Genomic DNA, 24,946 nt, shown 5'->3' on the forward strand with positions numbered 1-24,946 from the left:
CGAGTCACGGTGTGTTGACTTGGCCCTAATTTTCACATATCCCTATCCCCCTATTTCAAACTTTATCTTTAACAACCAAAACTGATTGATTATTTTGTTACTGAACATCACACCCAAGCAAATCCAAAATCATATCTGTACTAATCTTTGTTGATATCTATAATAACTTTTCAAAACAGCGTTACAAAGTGTTGTACAGTCAAGGAATAAAACCAAGGCATAGTAAAAAACGTGGAATCTATCAGAGAAAAGAATGGCATAATTTATAGCAATAAATCACAAAGGTATCGTGAAGGAGACTTTATCTGTGTTGAACTGCCTATCCCTGAAATTCATTGTTTTTGTTTTGAATTGGTAATGTGCTTCATTGATATTGTTCAAAGGTATTTATAAATGTGTTTACAGGATCCTGTCAGATATTATGGACCATTTTATCCATTTGATCTAATTTCATCAGTGCAATTTAAAGCTGGCTGTCTGTGTGAATGTGTCCAGCCATTGGCTAATGAGCCACACCTGCCTGATTGGAGGTATATTAAATACAGCTGTGTGGCTGAAGAGCACAGAGTAGACAGGTTGATTTAGTTTTGTGTCTTGTTTTGCTGCATCCTGTGTTAGTTTTGAAATGAACCCCTTTCTTGTACTTTTGCTTCTTCTGTTTTTATGCGCAGTGTATTGGTTGCCATTGTAACAGTCGTCGCCAATAACTCCTTGAAGACCTTGACCCAAGCTTAAAAATGGGTCTCAGATTTAAGTATTCCTTTAAATAATTGTGTTGCTGCTGCTCTTTTTCCTCATCTTTATGTGACATCAGAGCGTGTTGTGTGACAATGAATGGGAAAAACTTTACTTATATTTCTGAACCATGGTCCTGGGAACACAGTAACACCACTTCATTAACACACAACTAATTGAAAGCAATTATTTGTTCATTGGGGCCTTGAACAAATATTTGAACAACTAATTATACTTAATTGAGACCATAGTGTTGAATTTGTTCAAGGGAAGGGTAGTTATAAAACAGTGTTAAACAACAATTTTTGCACAAACACATCTGTAAAAGATCTGTTTTTTCACAAATATTTTACACTAAATGTCAAGGTGAATGACAAAGGTGACTATTGAGTTATCAGTGCAGTGAAACTGAATTAAAAGAGACATTCGCTGGAATAAACACCAGCACACTGTTTCATCATAAGAGTGCTGGAAACACAGGTCCATGCTTTGCTGGTGCCATGTTTAGTCTTGCTGGATCGTTTCAAAGGCAGTCAAGGTGTCCGTGTGAGGCAGTTAATTGGTCGTGTGGAGCCCTCTAGTGGCTGACAATATACTGGTAATAGATTACATCAGCATTTCCCAAACCTCTCCTGGAGAACCCTGAAGCTGCTTAATAACAAACTGATCATTTAAATCAGCTGTGTTGGAGCAGGGAAAGATCTAAAACATGCAGGACAAGGGGTCTTCCCGGAGAGGTTTGGGAAACGCTGGATTACATTGCAGATGATCAAATCCACCATCCATAGCTACAGTAGTGAATCAAAACTTCATGAAAATGTTTTTTATTGGTTTCAGCCAGCAGTCTGCTTTATTTGTGCAGCTAACCAATTTGCATACAGCCTAATGATCTCAGTAAAGAGCATAGTCTTTGGGGGGTTTTCTGCAATCAGGAGCGTAGGTCTCATCTGAACGTTGAGGGGTTTGTGTCACCCCCACCCTCCCTAAACCTTCACCCACGCTTATTGCTGAGAGGCACCGCCGCTGCTGCTGGAGCTACTGCAGCGCTTGGAGTCGCGCAGTGAGGTGACGGACTGGCGCGGGCTGATCGCTCCCAGCTGCAGCCCCAGGTCCACCTTCTTCAGGTGGGGAAACTGCTGCATGGAGGCCCTGGCATTGCTGGTGATGGAGGAGGCAGATGACCTGGCACACAAGTAAACACCACAGGCGTGATCCAGCGGGCATGATGGGGCGACAGTGTAGCGCAGTTGTAAGGAGCTGGGGTCGTAACTGAAAGGTTGCTGGTTAGATTCACCGCCGGGACAATACTGCTGTACCCTTGGGCAAGGTAACCCACATTGTAAACCACATTGCAACCTATGTGAGTTGCTCTGGAGGATGTGCTAAATGGCCATAATGTAGTGTAATGTAATGTAACGCACCAGAACTCTGAACTGCTTTCACAAGAATTGGTTCTCAGCTTCATTCAGCTGCATGTACGGAGGAGAGGCAGAGCCAGGTCTGTGGAGCTTACTTTACAGAGATGGACACGCGCATGGAGGGAGCCTTGATGTTGTGGCGGGTGGATGGAGCAGAGGCTAGAGCAGGCCGGGGCAGGGGTTTGGGCAGAGACAGGCTGGCCTAAGAGAAAACAAGCCTGTTAGTCATGCGATCTGCATCCACTCCAGCTAGGGCAACCGTACCCTGGGTACATATAATGAATACGATCACTGTATCATTTCCACTGGATTATCGTTGTCCGTAGGCTCATTCAATCAAAGTCTGTTTGTATCAACAGCTTTGGTTTGGGGTGGGGGCTGTTTAGCCGGTGTTTGGGCTGATGCCGCTCATGGAATCGGAGGTGCCCCTTGTTGCACTCTACCTCCAGAAACTGCGTCTCCAGCACTGATTTCAGATCGGGGTGCTCCTGCATAGCCTCGAGCAGCATGCTGTCGATCATCTTGCTGAAGTCTCTCAGCTCACGGAAGTCGATGTCGTGCTCTTCGGCGGTCTTACCCTGGCTGTCCTTGGCTGCGCGGATCTCCCGAGTCAGTTTGGAGTGCTGGTACGAGAGGGGAGAGCGGTACAGGTGGGCGTTCACTCAGACGACCACAGGTCAGTAGAGAGGTGAATACAAAGTACTAGACAGAACCCTCCTTAGAAGGGCTCATGCTGTAAGCCCATCCCAGGGCATTTTTTATAGAGGCTGGTAGGTGAGAGAGCTGCTGACCACACAACAGAAATGAGCAGTCTGTTTAAAAACAGATAACTCATTGTCTTTGTCAGGGCAGCAGTGTAGCATAGTGGTAAGAAGCAGCGCTTGTAACCAAAAGGTTGCTGGTTTGATTTCCTGGGGCACTGCTGCTGTATCTTTGGGCAAGGTGCTTAACCCCAAAGTGTCACAGTAAATATTTCAGCTGTATAAATGGATAACATGTAAAAATTGAAACATAGGTAAGTTGTTCTAGATAAGAGCATCTGCTAGATGGAAATAATGTAATGCAACTCAAAGCAGTTCATGTCATTCTGTTTGTGAGGGTCCTGATATGCTGCTGTGATCCATGATTGTCTGGCTGTAGCAGGCATTAAAATGCTGTGGATTCAGAACTGTTTTCATATACAAACGCAAACCTGTTTTGTAACCCTGTGCAGCTTTTCCTTCAAAGAGCTCATCTCTTTCTTCAAGGCCTCTGTCTGCGAATGCATCTCATTGGCCTTCACACGCTCCATGGCTTCCTCTTTGTGCAGATCACTGAGAGTGCAGCTCATTTCCTGAGAGAAGAAGCACACCAGTTTGAGAGAACAGAGACAAACTGAGATTATTTTAGCATATGAGGAAAATCTGTCATACGGTTCATCAGCAGAAAAAATGTTAAATTCTGAGGAAACGAGGCATGTTAAAGCTGAAGCCCCTTCAAATCCATAATGTGGAGATCTGAGTCTGACATAATAAGTAACCAATAGCACTGCTGCTGGAGGGCCACCATCTCAATATCAAACTGAGAACATGCAGCAAGTTATATGATCTTCACTGCTGAACTGGTGAGCCCATTCTGATTAGTACTGTGTCATAGAACAGCTGTGGGAATGTACTCCCTTGGGATGTAAAAGAAGGTGCAGGTGTGTTGGGCTGGCTGGGGAGGCAGGCCTACCTGGAGGTCCTGCTGGAGTTCTCTGATCTGTCTTCTCTTCTGCAGGCACATCACATCCATCACCCTCTTCTCCCTCTCCAGATTCAGCTGATGTTGATAGTCCTCGCCTGCCAAACACACCAAGCCCCTTGTCTAGTGCCTAATAACCGGGCCTTAACCAATCACACTCTTGTTCTGGCTCAAGGGTGCATTCCTGTTTGTGATTCCGAGCTCCATTAGCTACATTATCCTAATGTGACTCCAGCGTTGGATTATGGATTATGGAACAGAAAACAAACCCTAATTAAAGTATGTTTGTGATCCAAGGCCCATTTTGGGAACCCAGAGAAATTATAAGTTGCTAATGTGAAGAAAGCTGGTAAACAGGTGTCCTGAAATAACATTCCCAAATATCTCAAGGAACATACCCCACTTGGCGAGGTTGACGAAGGCCTTGCGGTATTCCATGTTGCGGTTGTTGATGGCATTCAGGGTGTTTTCCAGAGCCTGGATCTCTTCCTCCTTCTTACTGATTTTAGCATCCAGTTCATTTCCCCTGTTCTGAAGCTCCTCTTTTTCTTGCACAATCTAGTAAAAAGGTAGCATATATTAAGCAATGTGTCACCAACAATGAATAAAATGACTAAAAGATGTAGCAGTAGTATTCCTCAAGAGTTCACCTTGACCAGGTAGTATTCCGGAGACCAGGCCTCTCCCTCAGGGCTCTCCATGGACAGAATCATGATCTCAAACTTTTTCCTCATCTTGTCAACTTTGCAGAGTTTGTCAGTGAGCTCAAAACTAGGGAGGAAGCAACAGTGTTTCTTTTTAAAAACTTTTTAAATACAATGACAAGAGCTTTCTCCTTCCATATGGCTGATTGTAAAATAATCCATCCATTAAACCTAATAAAACTTGCCCCAGAGAAATTTCCAACTCATTTTACGTTGACAGCCTTCATTTTAAATCAGGTAGTGTAGCATAGTGGTTAAGGAGCAGGAAGGTTGCCTGTTTGATTCCCTTTCTGTGCCCTTGGGTAAGGTACTTAACCAAGAACTGCCTCTGTAAATATCCAGCTGTATAAATGGATAACATTGTAGAAAAAAAACAAAACTGTAACACATGTAAGTCAGTCTGGATAAGATTATCTGCTAAATGCCAATAATGTAATGTAGTTTCAAACAAGTGTCAACAACTAAAACCATTTGTCTATTACCTGTAACAGAGATTACATTCAAATAATACCACAATAAAACTCCATTAAAAAATGTATCTGCAGCTGTGGCTGACTGTAGGGTGGTGGTTCAGTCAGTCACCAAGCCGTTTACCTGAGCCTTTGCCGTTCCTGGTCGGTGATCTTGTACTGTTTCTGGAGCGCCTCCCGGTGGACGCTGATCTCCACCTCTCTCTCCCTCATGGTGGCCTGCAGCTGCAGCTTGTGCTTCTCCAGGGAGAGCACCCTGTCAGCCTTACTGTACAGCAGCTCGCTCAGCCGCTTCACCTCCAGCTTCAGGATGTTGTCGTCCACCATGGTGTCCTGCCATACCATACACAGTGAGCGCGCCGTTTCCCCCCAACACAGTGAAAGGGCCGTTTTGGATTACTTTACATTCGCTATGTGACATGTAGATTGAGATTAAGTCTGAGTTTGGTATTAACTAGGGATGTATCTGAAGATGAATCTAAGGGAAAGGTTTTATTTGGACGCGTACATGTTCACATTTGTGGGTTTAGCCTGTTCAGGTGGTCTCACCTGCTTGGTGAACCTCAATTTCCTCAGTTCCCTGTTGGAAATTTCATTAATTAGGTTCAGCTCTTCAATCTTCTCAATCAGTTCTCTCTTCTCTGCTTCGATCTTCTCTGATTCTTTTTTCACCATGCTGATCTCAACCTGAAAGCAGGGGAAAGAAGAACAAACCTCACTGTCTGTGTCAGCCTTGACCATCCTACCACTTGGTGGTGGTGTGGAGCCTTGGTTGAAGAGCTGGGCTTATTGCGGAAAAGTTTCCAGGTTTCTCCTGAAGTGATACAGAGTTTATCACAGGTTACCTGGAGCTTTTTCACATGCTGGTTCATTACGCTGAAAGCCTTCTTCTCCTTCTCGACAGACTTCTCCAGCTCTGCCTCCTCACGCCTCAGGGTCTGTCTCTCCATGTTGTTCTCCTCCACCTCAACGCACACCATCTTCCTCTCCAGCATCTGGATCTGGAAGTCCTGTTAAAACGTGCACAGTGCATTGCTATTATTGTTATGCTAACGGCGATAATGACAATGATGATAATTACTATAACAATGGTGATGACAGTGATGATGAAGTGGATGATGATGATGATGATGATGATGGTAATGACTATGGTGGTGACGAAGTCTTATTTGTGGAGCCTGCGTTATTTTAGATGGTGTCATGTGCAAACATGGGGAACCATATTTCAGAGTGTAGAACAAAGATATAAACGTATCCTGCAACAGACTGTATTGTGATGTCCCGAATCACAGCGCACACCATATATGCTGAGGAGCGGACTCCTACTGTACAGTGCCACACTCAGGGCAAACTCTGGGGCGGTGCATTTGGTTTCGTGCTTTACTGATTGAGGTAAATTCCAAAATTACTTCTGTACCACGACCCAGAGAGACAGTGCGTTACCCTATGGTAAAGCGGTGAGAGCTTGCTCAGGGAGGCCAGTGGGGCTGCCTCGCTCGCCCACCTTGCTGTTGATCATCTCCTGCTGCTTCATGCAGCTCTGCTCTGCCCTGGTCCGCTGGATGTTGACGGTGTTGAGGGCGATTTGGCTGGCAGAGATATCAGCCAGCAGGCTCTTCTCCCTGTCTTTCAGGGCCTGCAGATCATGCACGACTCGGGGCTGCGCCATCCGCAGCCGATGCACCTGCATTTCCACCTCCTGCACAGCAAGCAACGTTAAAACAACATTACTCAAAACATCTCACACGCCACAGGACACAAGAGTGGCACAATAATGCTGACTGAAGGCATGCATTTTTCTGTGAGGCCAGAAACAGTGATTTTTTTTTTTATAATGTATGCATTCTGCACATATGAATGTCTGATTAGGTCTCAATCTATCATTTTCTTTATTTGTTTGTGGCACAAATTCAAGGCAGTCTATAAACTCATTCTTCTTAAGTGAGTCCACAGCGTGCAATCGTGACATTGTGCAGGAGAGATGGGATTATTGCAGGCTGACCGGACTCTAATCTCTGCCCCGGGTTCATGGACCAACAGCAGGCTCTCACATTTTTGTTGTGCTCCTCGTCTTTCACCATCTGCTCCAGCTGGGTGGCCATCTCGTCCACGCTCAGCACCGACTCCGTTATGCTCTTCAGCTTCTCCTGCAGAGCGGCGTTGCAGAGCTCTATGCTCTTCACTCTGCACATTATCAGCACACACTGAACTGAGTACAGTACTGTACAAATACTGCACACTGGGGACAGTTCCCCGCAATCATCACACACTGAACTGAGTACAGTACTGTACAAATACTGCACACTGGGGACAGTTCCCCGCAATCATCACACACTGAACTGAGTACAGTACTGTACAAATACTGCACACTGGAGACAGTTCCCCGCAATCATCACACACTGAACTGAGTACAGTACTGTACAAATACTGCACATTGGGGACAGTTCCCCACAATCATCACACACTGAACTGTGTACAGTACTGTTCAATTACCTCATACTGAGCACAGTTCCCCTCCCAACTATGATACACTGAGCTGAGGACAGTACTATTCATTTACCACACACACTGAACACAGCTCCCCATAGTCGTCACACACTAAACCGAAAACATTCCTCGTCCCAATTATCACACAGAAACGATCACTTGTTTGCAAATTTTTTAAGTGCATGGTGCTGTTCAGACTTGTTGGTTAGCTGTTTTTCAGTGCAAAGGCTTGTTTGAGTATAACTGTCATTGTGTGCAGCTTTGCTCAGTTGGTCACTGACAGCTGTGATGATCATGCAGCTTCCACTTGTATGAAATAAACAGAAGCCTGCTTACTTGTTCTGTTTGGTCTTGGTGTCCTTTTTAGTGGCAGTTAGCTGGGACTTCCTTGCCTCCACATCAGTAGCAGTGCGATGCACAGCGGTTTTCAAGCCTTCAAACTTCACAGAGAAAGAAGTACACCATTATGCATGAAGAAACCCAAAGAATCCTTCACTAGAACGAGAGCTGCTTAGCAGATCAGGCTGGCCGGGTTTTTATTTCAGCCAGATCCTTCACCACCTCACCTGATTCAACCAATCACTGCTTTAATTTAACCTGTTTAATCCATTTTCCTTCAGAGCATAAGAGCAATGGACACAGTTTTATATATATATAATATGCACATGTCTGAGAAGCCCACATGAAAGCTTCCACATGGATGACGCATTGAAATCAACAGAAAGTAAAGCTAAGTCAGGTCCCATGACATGGGGAGTTTGGACTGAAGGATACAGAGGTGAGAACGCTGCAGGACAGAGTTCGGGAAGCTGGATAAAGATGTTAGGTGCAGCATTAAGGGCACTGGGTGCACAGTTTTGGGGCAAAGGGTTCAAGAGTTTGGGGTATGAGTTGTTGGTTGTAGAATGTGGGGCGCAGAGCAGGTTGCGCGAGAAGCTCACCTCGTCCTGCAGCTGGGTGCAGTGGCCCTCCCGCTCCTGGACCTCCTCCCTCAGCCTATCAGCCAGTTGGTTTATGCGGCCTATCCTCCGCTCGCACTCCTTGTTGTTCTCCGCCTGTCTCTCCAAGAACTGCTTCTTCTCCTTCATCATGTCCTGCCGCGTCCGGACCTCCTGGTTCAGCCTGGGAAGGACCTGGGGCGACCATGTGAAATGCAAGAAGCGGCTGAGTCGCAGCTTTCTTGTTGGCTGGCTTGGTTTGCAATCCGCCATGCTGCATACAATTAACAGTGGTAAGACTACCCATCGCCCTCTAGTGGTTACCATAATACACTGCTGCAGCTCTTGGTCCCTCTTCCTCATTTGCGCAATGGTGTTCTCCCACTGGCGGAGGAGCTCCTGCCTCTCACTGTGGGCTTGGCGCAAGCTCGCCATAGTCTTATCCAGGCCAATCTATTGACAAACCAGTCTCAGAGATTAAGCAACGATTTATCGACTCCATAATAAGTAACATCTGTCAGTCTAAGACACTCCTGGCAGACACAAAGACAGGACATTTTTCTTTACCTGTGCCGTTACAGTCCTGGTGTGTTCAATTTCAACAGCTTTACGTTTTTGGTTTGTTTCGAGGGCCGTCTTCTCTGTGATGCGAATCAGCTCCTGCAGCAGTCAGTAAGAAACACGCACTTGATGCACTACCACTTCCTGAGTCTCAGTGCTTCCAGTATATAACTGAATAACAGCGCTATGCATAGAAGGCGTCATGTCAACTGGCTGTGAACTGAAAAACTGCTTGTTTGAGAAGAAATTGGGTATCTCTTTTGATAATTCCGAAGGGGTCACTCCTCTCACACGTGAAGCCTGTCTGTGTTGGTCCCTCAGGGGTGGAATGAACTTCCCACGGGGGTCAGGACAGCAGAATCACTGGACATCTTTCCACTCAGACTGAAGACCCACCTCTTCAGATGGCATCTCAGTTCCACCTCAGTCCCCATCCCCTAACACCTGCTACTTGTATTATTCGCATTACTTACTGCTTATTTTATGTGTAGAATTGCAATGTGTCTTGGATTCTGTGATCTAGAGACTGTAGTCTGTGGTAGTGTGAATACCTGGATTCCCTTAGTTTCTAGGCTGTCTAATTAAATTGCACAAGCTAATTTGTTTAAGGCTTGAATAGCATTACGCTCACACTCACTAGTCTGGGAGTGTTGCTAGCCTGGTCTGACACTGATGCTCATTCTGAAATAGATACACTTCTGTTCTTTTGTGCTGGACATTGCTTTGGATAAGAGCGTCTTCCAAATGAATGTAATGTAATGTAATATAATGTAATGTGATGTAGCCTAATCCCTGGCAATAGTCACAGAAAATGGCTTATGACTTGTTCTGAGCACAACAGTGCCATTCTTTAATTTCTTGGGACCCCTTAAAATGGCCTGTTTTACCTGTATCCTGTTCTCATCCTGTTGGGCGTATCTGAGGATAGCCATGGTGTCCTCGTCCCACCGTGCCGATTCTTCCAGCCAGGTGTTCAGGGTCTGCTGATCCCAGTTCAGTTGCTCCTGAAGTTGCTTCAGTCTCAGAGTGGCTTTGATGATTTCATTCTATGAGCGAACACCAACAAAGTCAGCTCTCAAACATAGGGTTACCACAGGAAACCAAGCATTGCATCTATTATCTCCATCTGCATTAAGTAGTTTCTACCCCTAACATGTTCTACAGAAGATCCTCGAGTCCTGTATTATATCATCTTGTAGGGTTTTTGTGTAGGATCTGAGAGAGTTAACACTCCTTTGGTGTAATTCAGACTGCTTTACCATTTTTAAATACATTAAGCTTGAGAGTGATGGGGCATTGCTGTTGTACCTTTCAGCAAGCTTAACCTGACATGTTGAAGTGTCTATCTGGTTCTGTAATTAAATCAAGTCTATCAAATGTGTCAAATCTACATTCATGAAGTGGACATAATGTGCCATTAAGCACTAAGAATAGGAATGAATGAAGAACTGAACGTGTGTAAAGTAACCTCTTGTGCTTTCCTCTTGTCACTCAGAGCGGCCAGCTCCTTCTGTAGCTGAGCGATCTCCTGCTGCAGATGCCCCGCCTCTCGCTCTGATACCGCTCTGAAATGCACCTCAGACTCCGCCTCCTTTTCAACTGCCCTGCAGAGTGCCTGGGCACACAGACACATGTATGCGCACAGACATGCACACACATGAATACGCATGGAGACATGTATCAGTTTCAGTATTCAGTTTCAGCTAATTATCCTGTATTTCTACAGTATGTGTAACCAGTCCACCAATCACGTCCTTTTTAATTATTTGCTCAATATCAGAAAGAAACACAGTGTAGCATAGTGTACCTGAGTGTGAACTAGCTCTTGTCTGACATTTTTTAGATAGTCCGATATGGCCTGGATCCTGTCTTTGTGCTCGCTGATTTCGTTCTTTAGTTTTGATCGCACTCTCTGTTTCCTTTGGAGCTGTAGAATGGAAAAGGGGCAAAAGGTGAACAGATACCTCTGGCTGGATTCAAGTATAAGGACATTACTATTTCCATTTTCTGCACTGACCAGCTACCTAATGCATGTATAATGGCAAATCAATTTAAATTATATTACATTACTGTCACTTAGCAGATGCTCTTATCTAGAGCGACTGACTGGTTATAGTTTTTACATGTTTCCATTCATACAGCTGGATATTTACTGGGGCAATTCTGGGTTAAGTACCTTGCCCAAGGGTACAGCAGCAGTGCCCGAGTGGGGAATCAAACCAGCAACCTTTCAGTTATAAGCCCTGCTCCTTACCACTATGCCAAACTGCTGCCCCACTAAATAAAATAGCTGTAAAGTGTAAATGTCACAACAGCATATCACAATATTAACAACAAAAAGGCTCAACAATATTCAAATTCTAAATAAAAGTATGTATGAATCTCCTTGGCAATATAATAGCAATATATAATAACTATAACAATATATATAAACATGGTGAAGATAGTGTATTTAATGATTTTGCTTGTATTTTGTCCACCAACATGCAGTTCATCAAATGTCCTTCAGTATAACAACAAAAAAGGACATGTGGTCCAACCTGATGACAGTCATGGGACAGCATGAGAAACCTGAGACGGACCCCCTGCCTCAGCAGTAAGTTTAGTAAATCTCTTAATTTCATTATTTCACATATTTTGTCTCTTTTTGTAGTGCCTGGGACAAAATCACGCTATTCAGTACAACACCTAAAAACATTTATGATGATATATGTTTAAAATATTATATTCAATGTGAACAAAAATTTTTGTAAGCTTTAAAGATCAGGGTCAATACTTCACATAGGCAGTCAAGAAATTACCGGTTAAACATGTCTCAGGATGAATGTTATCTGTTGTGTTGAATGGCAATAGCTATTTTAGCCTGCAATATGTATAAATTTGTTTCATAACATGATTTATCTATAAATGTCGTTATCTAATAATGAGAGGGCTATGACGCAAAGGGCATGAATTAATGATCTAGCTGCCAGAATGATCTAGCTGCCAGCTGTTGGGAAGAGAATTTCGCAAAAAGAGGAGCAAGGCATTGTTTTCTTAGTGTCATACAGCAATCAGAATAAAGGGGCATTAAAGCAAGCTCAAGCACAAAGTGACCTACATTAACAGCATCAATCAAATTGTCATCAGTCAACTTGCCCATGTACGACATACTTATACTGTAGTCACTATGGCAGGAAAGTTTGATTATCACTATACAGAATTAATAAAAATATTATTATGAATGATTTTGAAACAGAAGTGAGTCCCATTCTGGGTCAGTATTATAATCAATTAATTTTCATGCTCAGTTATCAGACAAGGAAGAGGGATGGACAGACTGATCATATTCCAATCAATAAGATGCCACAATTTGCTGCTGAAAAGAGGGAGCATAAACCAGAGGAGACAGGGACGACATAAAGCAGATGAATGTGGTGATGGCCCTCCAGTACCAATGGACAGCCAAGATGGTCACTCTTTTGGAGAGCCCATACACCCCACTCCCCAGCAGCTTGGATAAGCGTTATTTGAAACCCCAGAACCAGAACAACCACCGTCCTCCTCAAATCCAGAAAGAGAATGGCCCAAATGGCAATTATATATGTCCAATGTTTATTAATTCCTACATGAACAAAATTTGTTTCTTATGTGTCTGTTATGTCATGGCGCATACAGTATAATTTATGTGCATTAATATGCATGTGGAATGTGGATCATTTCTGTGTGTGTGTGCAGTGTGTTTGTGTTAAAAGTAGCTTATCAGCAATGTTGTTTCACAATAAATTTGATGCCAATGACAGTTTATCGTGCAGTGTGACAAATTAGTCACACAGAAAATATTATTTTATTGACTCATTCATATAACAACAATCTCAACTGATAAGATAAAAACATTCTTTATTAAGCTTTTTTTTCACTTTTCTGAGGAATGTTCTTGTAGAGGAACATCATCAAATTTGGAACTCTAACATGACTAGCACAAATATGCATAATAGCAGAATTATAATTTTTCTTGGTGGTATGGTATAAATTTCTGCTGTTCTAACTGTGAATAATTAACCATTTGTGAGAATTAACAATGTACAAAAAAGTTATTATTTTGAAAATAATTATTTTGAAATGCATTGTTGGCATTATTCTTAAATTAAATTAAATATGAGCACATAGATAACTTATAACTATTACTTTTTTATATTTTTGCTAGTTTGAAAAATGTTTGCTCCTATAGGCCTATACATCACTCGCTCCCTGAACGTCACTGGGACTCACCTCGACCTCTAGAGCTTTATTCTCAGCATTTGCGACGGGGAAGGCAAAACCTTCCTCCCAGCCTATAGGCCTATCGGTAAACACGACGGTCGACATTTTTTCCTTTGAAACAAATTCGAAGGCAAGGATAGTAAATCCACAATATTCTGATAAGCAGCAAGTTATTGAAACTTAACGTGTCCGAGGTAGGTGCGTCGCATCTCCAAAAGCACCCATAGTAATGTTGTCAGAAACACAGCCGTAATATGGGAACGACATCTGTTAAGTTAGAGCAAGTGGAATATCTTTATTTAAAGAATTTAAAAGTATTGTGAAGTAATTAACTGTCGCGTCAGTAGAACGTTCTACGTATTGTTACGTTGGCATCGTGCCTGTGCAATGCACCAGACTCCACTCGCGCCTCGTGATGTACAGTAGCCTAAATCATAAATCATAAACGTGATGCACTTCAAACAATCGACTTCGCAAACGTCTCTCGTGCTTCTAAAGCGATGTTTTTGGCTTGGCAGCAAACGTCACAACAGATTGCTCACAACCACAAAACACAACCTGTTTCACCACCGGGATGGCTGTCGGGTGCACCAGCATCCACAATTTCTCCAGAATTGTAGCTTGGGCGCTTGAAAATTGCAGAGTACCCAGAAAGGGTCCCTGAAAACACACCCACATTTGAACGGCGAAAACATTCACTATTGGTAGCGCACTAGCTGTGTTAATGCTACTGAACGGTGGGCTACTTGAATCTTTGTTCTTGTAATTTGAACGTAGCCATTTATGAACAGAACTGCGTCACCCTGTCAGTTTCCCGTTGTGCACCTGGGAAAAAGGTGTGTCCAGCAGGGGGAGCTCTGAGGAGGTACTGACGGAAAGCTAAGGGCCGGGAAGCCTCCCCCCTGTGCGTGCGCAGGGCACTAAGCCACAGATGGTGATGAAAGGGCGCTTTGAGGGATCGCAAGGCGCTGCGAACTGCCTCGTCTACGGCGCACTAAATTAGAACATAACTTTGTCCATATATTTTATGTCACTACTAGGCCAATTTCAGTACAGGTCCTTTATTCCTTGAACGGAAATCCACGGCTTGGGCAAACGTGACGAATGGACAAATTGTGCAATCAATGGAAATGGAAATAGGAAAATGTGCTTCACATATTTCCAGTCTGGCATCTTAAGGAGGCAACCATAGCAAGACCCCAGGAACATGATACATTTTGGAACATTAAGAAGGCTCTTTGCAAGACTGCATGGTCTTGCCCCATAGTGGAAGACATTGTTGACTGCTTCCATACCATCTCTATATCCAGTTGAAATGGCTGCAGGAAAGATAGGGTTTTGCCCTACTGTCAGGAACAATAGAAAGATACCTGACTTGTTTTAAAGAGATTTAGATTTTTTCCTTATGTAATGGCTTACTGGGATAGCTTAGTGGAAAGTAATTGCTGGAAAAAGGCCAGAACATTGCTTCATAAATATCTCATAAATAGAAGTAACCTTTAGAAAAAGCAATAAACATTATCCTACCAGTCATTACCTGAGAAATCTGAAAAATACATTATTGTTAATTGTACTTTCTGTGGTGAGGACCCAGAAACTGGATTTATTTTGGCATTTTACATACTTTTGCACATTATGGCAAAGCATTTGTAGATTTATACTTGAAAACATTTGTACTGATTTTACTCTAATGGAGAATGTGCTGTTCGGTTTCACTAATTATATTAAGAACAAAGTAAAGCAATATTGTGTTTTCAACCTTATTTTCCTGACAATATTTCATATTTGTAAGTGTATATTTGTGAATAAAACATTTGTTTTGTTTTACACAATGAAATCAAACATCAAATTATAATTATTATTATTCTCTACCAAGAAAGTGAGAAAACAGAATTTATGTGTTTTTAACACTTTGTGCAGTTGTACCTCCTTGGAGTGTTGGCTATTGTTGAGTGCTTCGTCTGTATACTTTGGCTGTATTGCTATTGGCTTGGTCACATGACCATCATCAAATGGCAGTGATTCCAGGGAGTGATGTCATCATGACAAGCTCATTCTCAGTCTCTAATCATTCTGATCCTGAAGTGTCAGCCACAGACCAGACGAGCGGGGAAAAGTATCATATAAACAGCTCCTGTGTTTATTTTCATAGAAAAACAAAAATATCCAAAATAAAAAAAGAGGAATGATCCAGTAATCATGACAACAGAAGCAAGATCAGGACGTTGTCTCTGAGTGCAGCCCGCTCTGCTGGTGGGCTTAGTGTAAGAGTGTGTGTATGCGTTAGCGTGTACATGAATGTGTGCACGCTGAGTGTGTAAGTATGTATGTACGTGTGTGTGTGAGTATGTATGAGTGTATGCGAGTGTGTGAGAGAGACATCTCTGCCACAGACCTGTAATACTGGGCAGTCAGTGCAGACACCGCAGACAGCAAAGAATACTGGCACCAGGATATGGCAGGAAGGATCTGTTCCTGCTGTGTCTGTGTGAGTTTCAGGTTGTGTTTTTAGTGTCATGGTAACATGTCTCTCTCCAGGAAGAGGGGTTACACACAGAGACATCGCCTGGGGAACAGGAACCCTGACCTTTCACCTTTTGACATTTATAACCTTTAGCAAGCCAGCAGAAAAGGCTTTTACTGCCACAGAAGCCAGACAGAAAAGAGGGACAGAAAATGTAAAAATGATACAATTTTAAAGGAAAAAAAAGTTCCTTAGAAGGCTGGAGTGATTCCTCCAACAGCCCATCGTGTTCTTGCTGTAGCCAATGAAATCTGAAAACCTGTATGTGCTGCCCTGCCCTCCCCAGAATCCCTCAAGAGTTCATTCTCAGTTCACTAGCAGTGGGGAGGGAGTGGGGGGTGTGCAGTCTGCCCCTCCCTCCTTACAGTGTCCTGTCTTTGCCCCTCTCTTATCCTCCTTCGGGGGGGGGGGGGGCAGATGTTGGAGGTGTTGCAGGGCAGGGTAAAAGTGTCTCTGGGCAGGGGGAACCAGAGACAGGTGAACTCCAGCTCCAGCAGAAGGGGGAATGAAAGCTGGGTCCAGGCGTCCCTCTCTCTCTCTGAGTAGGTCTGTCCTGAAGAGGAGCCAGGAATGTGGGGAGGCAGGCTTCAATAGCCCACAGCACACTCACTCTCCCTCTCTCTTTCACACTCTTTTACTAACACACACAAGCCCCATGAACACGGCGCACACACTCTCTCATATGCACAAACTGCCTCTCGCTCACACACACACGGGCATGCACCCTCACACGCAGGCATACACACGTTCTCTCTGACACGCACACCCTCACGTAGCATCTGAGGTTAGTGTGCTATGTTACTTCGTCCTCTTCGTCAGAGCAGTAGTCCCGTCCCTGAGGAAACAGAAGAGATTCAATAAGACCCCTGCATCTGTAATGGCCAATTAGAGACAGTGGGCGGAGCACGCAAGAGTAAAGAGTTGGACAGAGGAAATGGAGGTGGAGGTGAAAATTATTATAAAGGTGGCCAAGGCAGTCAGCAAGAGGCTAAAGTTTAAAAAAAAAAAAAAAAGTCTTGAGTTGTAGATCTCAACAGAGAATTTGCCATAAATGTGGATCTAGTACCAAAGTCCCAATTACAATTCCAGCACTAACCATTTTAACAGCAAAACTGGTCCTAGATCAGGTCTTTCTGGCAATTTCTGCCTGGAACATCTGAAGCCACACTGCTTCAATTGCACTTATTCTGTCTCTTTAAATTCTAAGCTCCAGTCGCTAAGCCCCTCCCACTCGCTGCCACTTTCTCTTCCCTCCTCCTACCTTCTCAATCTTTTCATCCAGCATCCTGAAGAACTCCTGCTGGCTCTCTGACGTGTGAATACTGGGGGGGGGGGGGAGGAGACATGGCATGAGAATTTTCCATTACAGCTTGCCTACCACAGAAGCTTACAGACATGCAAGTATGCATACACACATACTCAGGCAGTCTAAAGGAGCAGGTCCAGTAAGTCTTATTTCACTGTTGTCTAAACAGTGGAGAAAGATTTTCAGGTCTTAACAGGGCAACCTCAGTATAGATGTGGTGCAGGTCAGTTCACCGTGTTCCTGGAAAGCTACAGATTAGATGGTGCATCATTCATGACACACCAGCCCACGGTCACCTAGATTAAACATGCCCCACTCATCCCATTAGGGAATTAGGATGCAATAATTGCATTATAGATAACCAGTGTTGCTTGCACTCTAGGACTCACGGTGTCCTGTAATCATGACAGGTAGACATAGAAATGCATGGAAGAGAACAATACTGTATATCTCTCTTCTTTTTCTCTTTGTCTCATTCACTCTTTTTCTCTTTCTCTCTCTCTCACTCACACACACTAACACACTAACACAAACACACATACACACACAGTATGTAAAACTCACGTTGTCTTGTTGCCATTGGCTCCTGTGAGCTCCTTATGTTTTCCCCTGTATGAAATTGCACTCTTTTCCTGAAAAAGACACACACACATACACACACACAAACAGAAATTAGCAAAAATGACTGCAAAGATTTCAAGCAGAGTTCTGTGGGCAGAAGACAACTTCAGTTCATATTAGTTAAACAGAAATTTTCACACTGACTCCAGGAAGTATTTTTTTCCACATGGAGGAGAATTAATGCAATAGCTAATAAGGATTCATAGTTGAAGCAGAGTACTGAAGACAAGGCTTGACACACCGCTAGACACACTCTAAGCAGAATGATGTGCTCAGTTGGGCTGAACCGGTGTGCTTTTGGCATTGAACTTATTTTGTTCTATGTGTGCATGTGTGTGTGTGTCTATGTCAGTGTGTGTCTATGTGTGCATTCAAGTGTGCCTCTGTGTGCAGAGAACTGTGGATGAACGGGTCTCTCTATGCGCGCGAGTGTGTGAGAGAGAGACGGGCAGGAGACAGGGCGGTGAAAGGGGCAGAGTAATCGCAGCAGTGGTGTGTCTGTCTGAGGGCATGCATGCATAAGTCTGTGCGTTAAACCTCACCAGGTTCTCCTGGTTGCGTGTGTTCACTCTCTCCTCCTCCCCACACATGTACTTCACCTCCTCCACTCCTTTCATCTTATACTCATCTGGAGACAGGGAGGGAGAGAGAGAGAGAGAGAGAGAGAGAGAGGGAGAGAGGGAGAGAGGGATAGAGGGAGAGGGAGAGGGAGAGAGGGAGAACGTTAGGGGGGACTGAATTTAGATTCCTCCACAAACAGTGATAATTAACTGCCACTCTTGGTGGTAGGAAACAGACAGAGCCCTGCTGCAGGACTTGTGTTACTGTCCCTCTGGTTAAGTAAAAGAGACAGGAGAAGAAGTGAGTAAAAGAGAGGCAGAGAGGCCGGCCTCCTCCTCCTGCTCACTCTCACCATCTCCACCTTTCTGTATCCATCCAACACAAACTCTGCCATCCTACTGTTCACACTGCTGCTATCCAAATCTAAAACCCTGCAGGGTGTTAAAGCTGGCTTTACAGGGCAGACATACACATAAACAAACACACACACACACGCACACATAAAAACTGCCAAACCAAACACACTCTGCCAAAAAACATTCACACAGCCACTGCCAAAACACATGTGCACACAAACACAGCCAAAATCAATGCATACACACACACGAACTGAAAAAACATTTGCATTTATAAACACTGACAAAACACTCTCTCACACATGCACATAACCACAATTCATAAACAATGCAATTAGAAAGAGCCAACTTTCTCTCCCCTTCCTCGGGCTTTCCTGTGATTGTATGAGTGACACACAAGACTGCCCAGCAATGCCAACACTAACAAACGTGCACACACACCCACACTGATACCACACACACACCCACCCACGCTGATACCACACACACACACACACACAGAAAGAAATGGAGGGAGAAGGAGATGGGGTAGCAAGACTCAGGGTGGGTTAAAACTTAGTTTGTGCAAAAGCCTTAATCTCCAGTTACAATGAACAGCAATACTATCCCACCCAACCTACCACCCTGCACTGGTAGAGAGCAAAACAGCTAAAAAAAAAAAAAAAAAAATACATAGACAGAGGGAAAGGGAGAAAGAGAGGGGCCTCCTGCCGTTCGTCATCTGTCGTGTCCTGCTATCCTGCCGAGTTTCTCCTAATCCCTAATCTCTCCATTAATCCCTCATTCCTCTCGCGCCCTCTCTCAGATCTGACGATTCCTCCTCACTCCTCTCCTATCTACAGTTGTGTGGAGACTGGTGGAGTCCCACCCAATGTTTTCAGTAGCCCTGATCTATTGAGTAGAGTACTTTACATTACAATGGCATGAGTGTAAACAGAATCTATGCACAGAGGGAGGCTGTTAGCCTTCTCAGGAAGCATTACCACTTAACAGCCACCACAATAAGGATCAGTAAAATTACTATTTACATGAAAATATAGCAGAATTTGAATCTGAAACATCAATAATTTTCACATCTATAAACACTACATTTTTTTCCACACAATAACATGTAACTGTTTTAACCAATTCTCTTGGGCTTTAGACTGGAAAAGAAAGGAAAAGAAACACCAGGTCCCTCAGACTTATAATGTAAACTTAAATTCGGACCAAGATGCGACATCGAATGCAACATCTAAGACGCTGCTCTCGGATCTGCAGAGAAAGGCTGCAGTGACACAGAGAGAGAGAGAGTGCACATGGCAGTAATGGTGTGTATGACACACTCACCGGTGAAGACGTCCCCGTTGCTGTAGGCCTTGCCGCGCCCCTCCTCGTCGCTGGACACGGCCGACACCTGCTTCGCCGAGGTACAGCCCATCGCCTCACTCACTCACCCCTCCGTCACACATGGCAGTCCCACCTGCAGACAGGCACACACACGGACACCTGATACACGCACAGAGCCTCACCCGCAGACACACATATAGAGGCACCTTCTAAACTCATCGGCATAAACATGCACACAGAGGCATCCTGAATCAAGCGCGCGCGCACACACACACACACCTGAATCATGCACACACTCACTTGTAGACACATATAGAGACCCACAAAGACACAGACACCCGCCGACACACACATTCTAAAATCAGCTGCAGCGGAGACATAAATACACACCCTCACATGCAGACATATAGACCTGCAAAGAGAGACAGAAACACACACACTTGCACCTGCAGACACGCAAATTCTAAAATCAGCTGCAGAGACATGCGCCCACATGCTCACCTGCACACACACACACACACATTTTAAAATCAGCTGCGGAGACACACACACACTGACTAACAGACACAAACACACACACACATTCTAAACTCAGCTGCAGAGGCAGGCGCACACACACGCTGCTTTCACAGCAGAAGACCGGCTGCTTGCTTGCACACAAGATGGCAGGGAGATGAAAGTCAGGCCGGCGTGCTGACCCCTACCCCACCTCCAGCACTTCAGCAGCCAGGACAGCATGCTTCTCACTCTCACACTGTGAAGCACCCCGAGCCAGTCCACGCCGGTATCAGTCTGCCCTTTAGCGTGAAGGGCACCAGAAACTACACATTGCAATGTAAGAGAGCGGACCTGCAAGCATCCATACAAGAGCAGCAAATAGACGGGCAGAGAGACAGACAGAATAACTGACAGTACGGAGGATGAAAGCCACAGAAAAAGGCCAGGCAGAGATTGTGTCGCCAACAAGCGAGCAGCTCCACCCCCTCAACCCTCTTTTGAAGCCGAGTGTGTTTACAGATGCCTGCCATCAGCTGCTTGGCAGAGAAAGCACAAAGCCAGGTGTGTTGGGGGGGGGCTCCTCAGAAGCTTTTACAGACAGAGCGGGCAGTGTGCTGATATCAACAGCAATAACGTGAAGGGGGGCTATGGAGAAAACCGTGACTGGAATCTCGTGTTCGAGGCTGACGGGAGACTCACCCTGTGAGCGGACGACATGGATTCCTGCTTTGTCTCGGACGCCTTGCATAGCTTAACGTATCCATTTATATAGCCGACTAATGACTGAACTAGCTCGGATTAGACACACCCATACGCATGAACGCACGTACATCTACACATATAAACACACACACACACACACTTTTGCTTTACTCGCAAGTCAAGCTCGAGTCACACAGAAAGGCTGCAAGACTGTGCATGTGACACTGTCTCACCGCAGGTAAGACCAGAGAGCTCCACTGTGACGAAAGCACACTGTTTGAGAGGGCAAAGGCCCTGAGGAAGCAGACTGGTAGGGCATACTGTAACCCCGTATCTCCATCCCTCTCCGACACATCGCTCCACCGGTCAGACCTTTTGTCTGGCCGCAGTATTATTTCCTCTGGTAAAGCCGCCGCTGACAGCTACAACACTTCACCCTGACAAGTTACACAAGTGCTGCCAATAAGACAAACACAGAGAGAGAGCCTTAATCACACAGAGAGCCTTACACAAACACAGAGACACACGAAAAAAACAGAGAGAGAGCCTTACATACAATACGCGGCCCACACACACTAGCACATGCAAACACCCTGAGAGAGAGAGCCACACCCACACACACACACACACCCACACATACACATACACACACACATACGTGCAGACAGACACACACACATACACACACACACACACACACACACACACACACACACACACACACGCAGACACACTTGTTGCAGGACTCTTGATTATATTAATGTTCCTGCAACATATTTTTCTCACATATACGCAGCCCTTCCTTAGCCTCCAGGGAAGAGAGATGGAGGGGAAAAATAAAGAGCTCCACTGTGTGGTAAAGAGAGAACCCTTCAGACTCAAGTGTGGACAAGCGTCCTGTTCACACACCTGCACAGTTTATTGTAGTTCCTGTGCAGTTGCTTGTCCACGGTCCCCAGCACACCAGGGCCACGCTGTGGGCACAGCCAGAACCCAGCTAACCCAGTACTTTAGCTAGCATTGTCACCCAGCTGAGCGGAGCAAACACATACAGTCATAACAGACCTGGAACAAGCCATAGCAGGCATGTGTGTGTGTATGTGAGTGAGTGAGTACTGGATGGGGAGAGTGGTGACTGTAATAGTATATGCATTGCAGATCCTCTGTGACTGCGATATCTGTACACAAGTCAGTGTGGAAGTGTGTTATGCATGGGGGGGGACTGTATGCACGCTCACAGACACATTAAAATATTCATCATGTCACCCCCCTCCAACACTCACAGACACAAGAGCGCACCTACATTATTCATCTGCTGAGGAGACCTTGCCCACACACTTTCGCTTACACATTAGCCGGGTCTTCACTGACCCAGTTCAGGTGAGAGATCCTGGAAAGCTCTGCTCGCAATCTGAACTCCCAATGCCTACGCCCAAAACTGGCTACAGCACGCCGCTGGCCCACGCTGTCACCATGTCGACTATCTCTGCCCCTGTGTCCCTGTACTTAACGCTGACAGCCTCTTCCATCCCTCTCTCTCTCTCCATCCCCTTCTCACGTCCGCAGGCACACACATACACACACTCTCACTCACACTCAGAGAGCCCAGTCTCAACACAACTTATAAACACACAAATTCAAGCAAACACCCACGGATTTCCCACCCTTTATTAGCTGAACGCACAGGAAACCTTCCTTACAAAATGACATCACGCCTCCACTGCTTCCCATAAAATGCGATGCATGGTCAAACAACAACCCTAGCCAGCATACCAAATGCACAGAGAGCAAAAGAGACTGAGAGACCAGGAGTGGAGCCATATAATTAGATCAGCCGGCCTTCTGACTGTAACTACAGTAGCTCCAGTCTCTGCGCGATGTCTTTCTCCGCCAGGACGAATGCCAGATCGTCCGGCAGACGCGATTATGGAGCCGCAGAGTCGTACATACACACCGCAACGATGTTCGCCTTTACGAGCGACAGGGCGAGGGTAGATGCATAAAATCAGATGAAAAGACGGATGGAGTCATGCGGATGTTACAAGTGAGGGTGTGTGTGTGTGTGTGTGTGAGAGAGAGAGAGAAAGAGAGAGAGAGAAAGAGAGGGGGTGGGTGTGGAGAGATTAAGATGTATCGACAATCAACAGAATTGCGTGGGCTTCGGGGCATCTCCTGAAGCCACTGTAAAATGTACGGGTTCCATTCTCAAATTAACTTTAATAACAATGAAAATTACACCGCGCAGACTAGCTAGTTAGGTATTTGCCATTTTCCCCACGCACACAAGTAGGTAACAAGCTAACCAACTTGCTTAACAAGACATGGATCGATTGAGCAAGCTGCATGCAACAAGAACTGAAGCGTGTCAACGCTGAAAGACCTTTCTTTCTAGATACTTTACTAGGTATTTCAGTGACCGCTGAAATAGGCAAGTTAGCTAAATGCTTCAAATTTTAACAAGTAATCACACACAGACCTGTAGCTGCGCGTCTCACAAATTTAAATACATTCATTGCAGCTAGCAAGCAATGCAGCTAATTTCTTACCAAAGCACAGCCGCCAGCTCCAACCAAAACACACAAGGCCCCATCTGGACCGCGCACAATGGCGCTGTGTGTCAGCGGCTCTCCCACACACAGCGGTGCCAAGGAGCCGAGAGCAGCTGCTAGGAGCCGAGCGCCTAGCTGGCTTAAAAAAAGAAGGCGGGGGGCGCAGTGATATGTATCTGGACAGCCAGCTAACATATTCTCCCAAAGCTCCCCATCAGCATCAATTCAATCACAGACATGCATCTGGCTAGCTATGCAATTGTGGGATTTACCTATAGCCAGGATCAGGCTCACAGCTCCTGTGTTTGCTCCATTCTTTTATTTCATGATGGTAGCTACCTACCTCATGTTTAACCCCCTATCCCCCAAAACCGAGTGACAGCGATGCCCAAGCGGGCAGAGAGAGCACTGTGTTGATCGGCCAGGTTAAGTGGACAGCAAGATCAACTGATTGCCCTATTCGGGCGAGAGAGAGGGGATAAAGTCTGCGAGTGCGTGGAGTGGTTTGCACGCCAGACCAACTACCCCGTGTTTGCAGCCCCAACGGCACATCGGCAAAAAAACCAAGGTGGGAGCAAACTACAAGATGGCACAGTTAAATAACAAGAAACACAGCAGGCAAACGCAGCGCAAACCGTAACACCAACCAGTCTTTATCACAAGTTAGGACACTAGTTTGCGAACTTGCGGCACTTGCGAAACTATCATCTGTGTTCTTCTGCGCCCCCCCCCCGCCCTTTCGGATCTCGCCTCAGCGGGGTCTTCAGAGCCGCGTATCGAGAGCCGAAACCAAAAGAGACAGGAAGGAGACCGCCGACTAATCACAGCCACGACACAGGAAACAACAACAAAAGAAATTGCAACAAAAGAAAAACATCAGCTAGCTTGCTACTTTAGCTGCTTACCACTGCGCAGTACTTTAGCTAACTAGTTACACGATTCGTGAACTTAGAAAAAATGATCCGTCGGCTTTAGCCTTACCTTGCTGCGCCGGTTCAGCTCGGTTCTGGCTTCCCCGTAGTTCGGTGGCTCTCCAGCGGTCAGACGGGCGGGAGCTCACGCTCTGGACTGTGGTTCAAGCGCCAGCCTGCAGACCCAAGTAATCGAACTGAGCTCCCGATCCCGTGTGTGCGTGGAAGGCTGTGTGGACAACCTCCAGGCCGGAGCAGATGAGCACAGAGCGAGGCCCGAATCGGGCTAGATTTCAGATAGCTGCTTGCTTC

The 24,946-nt window shown here is 45.2% G+C and overlaps 2 protein-coding genes across 4 annotated transcripts; both read right to left on the minus strand.

The window, feature by feature from the left end:
* Positions 1–1,736: 1,736 nt before the first annotated feature.
* LOC118795393 (coiled-coil domain-containing protein 39-like) lies at positions 1,737–13,382 on the minus strand. Its single transcript, XM_036553851.1, has 20 exons — positions 13,287–13,382; positions 10,843–10,962; positions 10,504–10,650; positions 9,923–10,081; positions 9,042–9,134; positions 8,799–8,927; positions 8,478–8,669; positions 7,873–7,976; positions 7,101–7,233; positions 6,554–6,748; positions 5,895–6,059; positions 5,599–5,736; positions 5,174–5,382; positions 4,526–4,646; positions 4,274–4,433; positions 3,867–3,973; positions 3,346–3,486; positions 2,597–2,776; positions 2,249–2,355; positions 1,737–1,917 (listed from the first exon to the last, which is right to left on the minus strand). Exons 1-20 carry the CDS (start codon positions 13,380–13,382, stop codon positions 1,737–1,739), a joined length of 2,877 nt encoding a protein of 958 aa, XP_036409744.1.
* A 2,089-nt stretch (positions 13,383–15,471) lies between these two features.
* On the minus strand, positions 15,472–24,814 carry LOC118795774 (uncharacterized protein C1orf21 homolog). Of its 3 annotated transcripts, none has more exons than XM_036554496.1 (6): positions 24,705–24,814; positions 19,975–20,107; positions 18,271–18,356; positions 17,672–17,739; positions 17,063–17,123; positions 15,472–16,636 (listed from the first exon to the last, which is right to left on the minus strand). In XM_036554496.1, the coding sequence occupies exons 2-6, from the start codon at positions 20,063–20,065 to the stop codon at positions 16,595–16,597; spliced, it is 348 nt and encodes a 115-aa protein (XP_036410389.1). In that variant the 5' UTR covers positions 20,066–20,107; positions 24,705–24,814; the 3' UTR covers positions 15,472–16,594. The 3 variants fall into 3 exon arrangements, with proteins under 3 accessions (XP_036410389.1, XP_036410390.1, XP_036410391.1); XM_036554497.1 differs by lacking the exon at positions 24,705–24,814 and adding an exon at positions 23,996–24,033; XM_036554498.1 differs by lacking the exon at positions 24,705–24,814 and adding an exon at positions 23,721–23,795.
* Positions 24,815–24,946: the final 132 nt, after the last annotated feature.

The sequence above is a fragment of the Megalops cyprinoides genome, chromosome 20 (genome assembly GCF_013368585.1).
Source record: "Megalops cyprinoides isolate fMegCyp1 chromosome 20, fMegCyp1.pri, whole genome shotgun sequence".
In the NCBI taxonomy this organism is placed as follows: Eukaryota; Metazoa; Chordata; class Actinopteri; order Elopiformes; family Megalopidae; genus Megalops; species Megalops cyprinoides.

Coding starts and splice junctions, on each gene's coding strand:
- LOC118795393 (XM_036553851.1), bottom strand. CDS start 13,382: ATGTCGACCGTCGTGTTTACCGATAGGCCTATAGGCTGGGAGGAAGGT. Junction 6,060..6,553: donor AGGAGATGATCAACAGCAAG/GTGGGCGAGCGA, acceptor ACGTTTTAACAG/GACTTCCAGATCCAGATGCT. Junction 1,918..2,248: donor CGCGTGTCCATCTCTGTAAA/GTAAGCTCCACA, acceptor CTTGTGTGCCAG/GTCATCTGCCTCCTCCATCA.
- LOC118795774 (XM_036554496.1), bottom strand. CDS start 20,065: ATGGGCTGTACCTCGGCGAAGCAGGTGTCGGCCGTGTCCAGCGACGAG. Junction 17,740..18,270: donor CACGCAACCAGGAGAACCTG/GTGAGGTTTAAC, acceptor TGTCTTTTTCAG/GAAAAGAGTGCAATTTCATA. Junction 16,637..17,062: donor TGGATGAAAAGATTGAGAAG/GTAGGAGGAGGG, acceptor CTGTTTCCTCAG/GGACGGGACTACTGCTCTGA.